At 37.2% G+C, this 8,131-nt stretch overlaps 1 protein-coding gene across 1 annotated transcript; it reads left to right on the plus strand.

Moving 5' to 3' along the window:
• The first annotated feature begins 1,601 nt into the window (after positions 1-1,601).
• LOC139951380 (cilia- and flagella-associated protein 68-like) lies at positions 1,602-7,012 on the plus strand. The gene is made up of 3 exons (XM_071950254.1): positions 1,602-2,071; positions 4,751-4,835; positions 5,322-7,012. The coding sequence occupies exons 1-3, from the start codon at positions 1,856-1,858 to the stop codon at positions 5,465-5,467; spliced, it is 447 nt and encodes a 148-aa protein (XP_071806355.1). The 5' UTR covers positions 1,602-1,855; the 3' UTR covers positions 5,468-7,012.
• Positions 7,013-8,131: the final 1,119 nt, after the last annotated feature.

Below are 8,131 nucleotides of genomic sequence, written 5' to 3' on the forward strand. Positions count from 1 at the left end.
AAACTCTTCAACACATATTGATTCCTTTATTATAGGCCTGCATGCCATGTTTAATTTGTTCGTCGTTTATACAATGCATGTTTTAACAATCAACATCTCTCAACAGTTCTTCGTATAGGCATTAGGCGCAGGGGTGGATTTCACAAAGAGTTAAAGGACTAGTCTTATCTCGAGTTAGGACCAGTTACTGGTCCTAACTTAGGACTACCCATGCAATTTGTATATCTCCTAGGACTAGTCGTAAGTTAGGACTAGTCCTAACTCTCTGTGAAATCGGGACTAGTATTCATCTTGATTATTATTTAGAGTAGGGTTACCAATAAAATCGGCATACAAAAAGTTCCTTCTATACCGGAATCGGACTTTTTGGCTAAGATCGGCCTGGTTGCGGTTCCTCCAGCTTGCACCTGTGCTTATCAGACAGTTTCTTCATTCCTATTGGTCGAGAGCAACGCCAAGGGCGTCGGAGGGGACATGCCCCCCCCCCCCGACAGACTATCATATGTCACCCTCACTTTCTGATTAACTAGCTGTTCTTGAGAAATTATGCAACAGAGTATAAAACTAAACACAATTTTTCTGATATTGATTACGTTTAATCAAACGGTAAAATATTTTTCTTCATTTATTTTATAGAAGAGTTTGCGGTAACACCATGTAATAACAATCTCTAAATGAGTTGGGGTGGTTCTGAAAAGAACCGTTGGGTTAACTCGACGTTTCGATCAGTATGCTCTGATCGTCTTCTGGAGACGATATCTTCTATATCTTATCTCCACCATGCAAAGTTTCAAATCCTATTCATTTATTTTCTTCTCCTCATGAACAACGTGCAGATTGGTCTATAATACAGACTAGACAAGTTTCGCCCTAGACGAAACCCTTTTTTGAGTCGTTTGTGTCTGATGCTTTTAGAGCCACCGATTCAGATGAATCAAGAGAGTTGTCAAAAGTATATAACAGAACACTTAATACATGATATAGAAAACTTGATTTAATCATTATAATTATAATTATCAAATAAAGTTATAAAGGAACCATCACATAATTGTTTGAAATGAACTATAATGCGAAGTTTAATTTGAGAGAGATCCCGGTGAACCCGGAGGGCTTAAAGAGCGATGATTCAGATGATTCATTGAGAAACGGTGATATGACCTGTACTAAACTACTCAGTAACTTATTAAAAAAAACTATTATACTAATTGTCTACAACTACACTGTATTTTAATGTTTAGTACACTATGCAGTTTAACAATGGCCCACTCCCATGGTTTAATAAATTCTGAAACTAAAAGTAATGTTTTCAAGGTGTGTTTATTGTGAGTCCTACAATAAATTGAAACTGTTTTTCATGCGTAATGAGCAGAGCGAAGGAGCACGAAACTAAACGAACGCACCCGGAATGGAAATCTGGTAAGTCTGCTGCCACCTAACGTTCCAAAGTTTCCCGTTGGCCCGGCAGTTCACGTATAATATCTGCCCTTTGTCGTACTGGGGAAAACAAAATTGCATCAGCTGGGACGGGCGCCATGGCAACGCGTTAGACGCAGATTGTTCTCGCGCAGTCTAGTCATGCCATGGGGCCGGGTGGTGCACACTCAACGATCCGTAACTTTTCTGTGTGTAGGATCAGAATTTCCGTATGTAGACGTCTAGGTACCGACAGCTAGTAGTGTAGCAACATTAGTTTGTTTACAAATTGTTAAACCCGTTTTATTGCATCCTCCGATCTGACTGCTGTGCTCTTTATTTTGTCTCACTAAAATCCTAGCTAAAACTTAAATAAAAACAACAGTGACAATACTCTCAACTCCAGCTTGTTTCTGTAACTTACTGCTGGTGATTGGAAAAAATGGCGGAGGATGAAGTTGCGTTCCGTTCGATGGTGCGGGCATCGGGTCTTGGTGAGGTTTGGCAGCACACTTCAGATGATACCAAGTTTAAACAATACGGATGGAGAACCACAACTAAAGAAGACTGTTACTCCCCGCAAACCCTTGTGGGTAACTGGAACGAAGAGAGGTTCGATATTGAACGAGTTCGAGTACCAAAAAGGTTACCATCCCAGGTCAGTATTTATTTGGTTTCTACGTACAAACAAACCAGCCAGAGTCTAGATAAAAAAGAGAAATAGAGTAACAAACGGAGCTACTCCTAGAACTATTTCGGTTTCGTCCGGCTATCGTCTCCCATATGGTAGCCGGACGAAACCGAAATAGTTCTAGGACTTTTAGGAGTAAAACGGAGCTAGCTACCCCGAAACAGGTCAACTCGTACCCAAGTCAACTCGTACCCAAGTCAACTCGTACCCAAAATTTTGTACCCAAGTCATCTCGTACCCGAGTCAACTCGTACCCGAGTCAACTCGTACCCAAGTCAACTGGTACCGTATAACGTACAATGTATGCAGAAACGGAGAATTCCCGTGCGGCGTGATTTTATATAAGCGATAGGAAACCATGGTGCGGCGTGATTTTATAAGCGATAGGAAACCGTGTTCTACTTACTTGCTTCAAGCTTACTGTCCGCCTGTAAGCACCTGACAGGCCCGCCGATGTGAGGTTACCTCCATTGCAAATAAACAAACCGGCTCTTTTCAGAGCCACCACATTTCGAAAAGAGAGATATTGAGCATCATTCGTTCAAACTGAATAGTAATACAAATTTGCGTAATTCTGATTATCAAAACAAAAACTAATTTTAAAAACCCCAAAAAACCCAAAAAACATTTCAAACCAATAAAACAATATTGGTTCATTACTTTTTAAATCCGATAAAAAATACAAAAATACGTGTTTCATAACTTTTTCCCAACCCAGTACAATTTGTTTGAAGTTGTAATTAATTTTCCCATAGCTCCATGATTTTCCCAATCGAAACACTGATCCCTATTGCGTTATTCGCGTATGTATTCCTCCTGTTTGTTACCTGCAACATGAAAAAAAAAAACAACAGAAAACAAAATTATTGCAAAAATGAATAGATAATAATGAATAAATGAATATTATCACTATAAATATGATTATCGGTATTTTTGCAGACAGAGAACCCCAACAACCTAGAAAAAAAAATCTTGGGTACGAGTTGACTTGGGTAGGAGTTGACTTGGGTACGAGTTGACCTGGGTTCGAGTTGACCTGGGTACGAGTTGACCTGGGTACGAGTTGACCTGGGTACGAGTTGACTTGGGTACGAGTTGACTTGAGTACCAGATGAACCGAATTCAGCTACCCTACCCTAGCAAGACATGCTAGACTGGAGTATGTGGTCCCCTACTTCTACCTAGAAACTAAGGCGCCCGCTCACGGGGAGCCTTATAGTTTCTAGAAGTAGTGGTCTCACAGAACCCATTTTGTGGGGTAAACTGAAACAAATTTCTACAAACTCGGATCGTGTTCTGTCATAAAATTACACAAAAAGCACACAATTTGAAGGGGTATTTTCTTAGGGCCAATTTTCATGTCATTACCAGTCCTACAATAGCAGAGCCATGACATGAAAGTAATACTATTCATATTTATATTATGTTATTACTCTTTCTCAATAACAATCAAACACAATCGCACTACATAAACATACCGACAACTCACGACCCTTCACGACAACTCGCGACAACAATTTTTAAATTCACTTTAAGAAAAAATTTGAACATAAGTCGACCATTAGATATATGCACAAGTGTCATATGCACCCAAATTATTTTCAAATTGTTGAGAAAATTGTATTTTTGATTGTAAAAAAAGTGTTTTTTACCCGTATTTAGTAACAAACGGAAATATCCGCCATGTTGTCTTTCGACGCACTTGGACGATTTCATTACTCTGCAGGGGTGATACAATACGCATGATGATTATTTATTTTATGTGCCTCTCATCAAGGAGTTTCAAAAATATAATATACTTAAATCTCCCCTTTTTACTTCGAATTCCTGAGTGGCGGCTTAGTTACTAACATTTAACAAGAAAGAAAAAACAGCAGCTTAAACCAAACTGAACAAAATACAACTCAGCCCTCAGAAATTACCCTCTGCCCCTGCGGTGTAATGAAATCGTCCAAGTACGTCGAAAGACAACATTGCAAATATTTCCGTTCGTTTCTAAACTCAGGGTAAAAAACACTTTTTTTTCAGTTAAAAATACAAATTTTTCAACAGTTTGAACGTAATTTAGATGCATATGACTCTTGTGCACATATTTAACAGTTTAATTATGTTCAAATGTTCTGTTAAAGTGCGTTTAAAAATTATTGTCGTGAGGGGTCGTGAGTTGTCGGTATTTAGTGCAACCGTCAAACACGGCTAAAACACAAGCCGACAACAAGTCCAGAGTGCCTACAACAAGTTTCAAATTACACAAAAAACCTCAAAAATTCTTACTTTTTAGTTGCACTGTTGCATTTTAAAACTACAACTTTGAAAAAACGGGGAAAAAAGAAACAAATGAACAAATGAAACAAACCCCCACAACAAACAAACAATACTTCAATAATTTTAATTTTGCTTACTCCTTCTTGTTATATTTTAATGGGTTGCAATACGTGTCATTGGCCACCATCTTGTGTAGAACAATGGAAAAGAGCACGCGTGTACTTGCTACTCTCATCCAATGAGAGCTCTTAACACAGGCACAGTTCATCAAAGAAGGCAGCAAATAATCTATTAAAATCCATCTACATGTTAATATCTGTTACAAGTAACTTGCATGCTTACAATGGGTACCTGTTTTATCCTCCAATATTTTGGTTGCAGTTTGAACACTACTTTGAAACAACACATATGGACTCTTATAAAACAGAGAGGAAAGAAGTTCCCAAGACCCTAGTCCATTTAGCAGGTAAGTTATTCATACTCTGTTTTCCTTCAATCATCTTACATTCAATTCATGTTTGTAGAGAAATGAAGTTTCTTTATAAGGTGTCTGAACATGGAGCTACCGGAACATGAGTGTGTGTGTTTATGTCGAAAAATGAACTCTTGATTTGTTCTAAGTTGGTTTGTCACGCAATATTCAATGCAAATAATGAGTTCTTTTGATTTGAACCCTGTTTTCAATAAAAGTAATTATTTAAAAAAATAAGCGATAACAAACAATATTGTTATAGTTACATGAAATGTTGTCTGACTTTTGCATTTTGAAATTTTTGTGACTCTCAAGTTTACAGTTGTAACTTGTCACAACTTGTCACAAGTATAACTACTGACAAATATACTCGCATACATCAATAATCATTTTTTTTTAAGAACTTAGTTTGAATATCTTTAATAACAGATTTATGGAATGTTATCACATTCAGTTTTTGTTACACTGTTCTATCACCAGCCCGAGAAGCAAGAGCATTTCCAGCTTCCCAACCTGAGCTGGACCCAACAAAGATCAAGCAAGAATACAATTCATTCCAGACTACATCACGAGCAGCATTTGTAGACCCTCGATTAAGAACAACGCCTTTGGCTACCACAGAATAATTGAACATTTTACCCCCTCCCCCTTCATGGTAAATCATGAACTTTTCTTTGTGCAGATCTACATTTTCATTGTCCCCATTGGTTTTTACACAACAAAATTAAACAGAAGGCATAGTAAAGTCTATCAAATTACCTGTACCCAAACCATGCATGAGAACAGCTTCTAAACAGCTTATTGAAATAAAATAAAAACTTATGCATGTCTTTGCTGACATCTTTGAAAAGAACTTTCTGTTGAGTATTAGGAGGACTAGCCAGCAATGATGTCTTGAGAGATAACCCAAGTTGAAGTCAACAAAATAAGAAACATTATTTCAACAATTCCTAAAAGAAACAAATCCGAAATCTGTGATTCCAAACAATTCCTGCATGTCAGGAAGAGCACTGATTTGGTTGTTTATGAGGTACCCGCTGCATGGTATCCTCTTCTTTAATCCTGATTTTGTTGAATACATGTACAATACATATTGTTATTAGAATGATCAAGTCAACATAAATAAGCAGCTTCCATCCCAGCTCTAACCTTAAGTCCTTATGTGTGTGTCAATGTTTATACATAATGAACACTCCAAATAAATTAGTTTCAAGTAAATGTAACTTTGAAAATTTACCCAAAAAGTTAATTATTGGGAGCTCGCAAGGAAAAACTTGAGGATTGACTAAAGTCAGGACAAGAAAAGTGCAAGAAGTTGGACAGTGACCCAATATTGAAAGTTTCCTTAAAGGCAGTGGACACTATTGGTAATTGTCAAAGACTAGTCTTCACAGTTAATGTATCTCAACATTTATATGCATAAACTAAAATAACAAACCTGTGAAAATTTGAGCTCAATCGGTCGTCGAAGTTGCGAGATATTAATGAAAGAAAAACATCATTGTCGCACCATGGTCACACGAAGTTGTGTGCTTTTAGACGCTTGATTTCGAGACCTCAAATTTTAAATCTAAGGTCTCAAAATCAAATACGTGAAAAATTACTTCTTTCACGAAAAGTACGTCACTTCAGAGGGAGCCGTTTCTCACAGTGGAGTAGAATTTAATATGAAATATTTTTTCATCGACCTGTTTACATTTATCATGGTCATGATTTTGGAAGTATTTGTTCATGTCTGCAACCTTTGACTTCAAGCAAACTTTTGATTATGTACCCTCAATTAAACTTGTAAAAGTTCACAGGTCATTCACTCTAGTTATTATACAGTTAATTTTTCATATATGGACTACTGTTTGACATAAATTATTTGTATTCAATAATTAGTTATTAATATTGTTTATCTTTCCAAATTATATTTTGTAAGGATGTGTTAACAGTAACTAAGTCATAAGTTGTATTTTAAAATAAATCCAAACTACAAAATGGAGATCAAAACACAATATTTGTCATTACTTTGTTGGCATTATATTTATAATTATTACAATAAAACTGCAGTGAATCAAAAGAATTATAAAAACAAAGTCTTCAAAGATCATTTGTAAAGTCTCAAAGTGTTTTAGGTGTAAATTAAACAAACTGGTGGGTGTCTCATCCTATTGCAAATGTTTTGGGGCTGATAGTTTGGCTGTGTTCATTAAAAAAACCTTTGAGGAATGTACCTGATAAACAAATAGCAATATTTCATATGAGTCGCCATGTCACGTGACTGATTTCAACATATCATCTCACCCATGTTGTTTCATTACCCTTGAACACTTTATCACAGAGGCATCTGTTTTTTTCTTAGGCATAGAATAATTTAATTTTGCATTGACTGTTCATTTTTGAAGTTGATCACCTTGTAGAAGTATTGCTCAGACATTATTTATTTAGTTCTTGACATTTGACTGTGGGGGGGGGGGGGGTCCCCTTTGAGGGACCCCAAGATCAATCCACAAACCAAGTTTGTAGATGATCTGCAAAGTCCATCTCAAATTACCAATCCAGCAAAGATTGTTGTTTTAGCCACAATGACCTTGACATTGTGACCAAAGGGGTTCAAATGACAGGCTTCTTGGGGGAATCCAAAAACCAAATCACACATCAAGTTTTAAGTTGACATCTGAGTCCTGATTGAGTTTTAATTTGCATGCAACCACACCCACCCAAGCCATACAACACCATAGCACACACACACACCCTCAGAAGGAAACAATCAACCACACCCACCCAAGCCATACAACAGCATAGCACACACACACCCTCAGAAGGAAACAGTCAACCACACCCACCCAAGCCATACAACACCATAGCACACACACACCCTCAGAAGGAAACAGTCGATGTCCCTTTTGCTGGCTTCGCCAACCACGGCGGGGCATCAAAATAAAACTAGACATTCAGTTTTTGTCAACAACAGATCCAGGTATTTGTGAGTGATGTCATCAAGATGTGATTGATACATTTTTCAAATAATAAACTTCAACTTACGGTTTGCACCAGAAATCAAGGCCAAATGATGTCGCACACTGTGTCGCATTTTTTTAAAGACACTGGACACTTTTGGTAATTGTCAAAGACCAGTCTTCTCACTTGGTGTATCTCAACATATGCACAAAATAAAAAACCTATGAAAGTTTGTAAAAACAATCGGTCGTCGAAGTTTCACGATAATAATGAAAGAAAAAACACCCTTGTCACACGAAGTTGTGTGCTTTCAGATGCCTGATTTCGAGACCTCAAGGTTTTGA

This window comes from Asterias amurensis, chromosome 19 (assembly GCF_032118995.1).
Source record: "Asterias amurensis chromosome 19, ASM3211899v1".
NCBI lineage: Eukaryota > Metazoa > Echinodermata > Asteroidea > Forcipulatida > Asteriidae > Asterias > Asterias amurensis.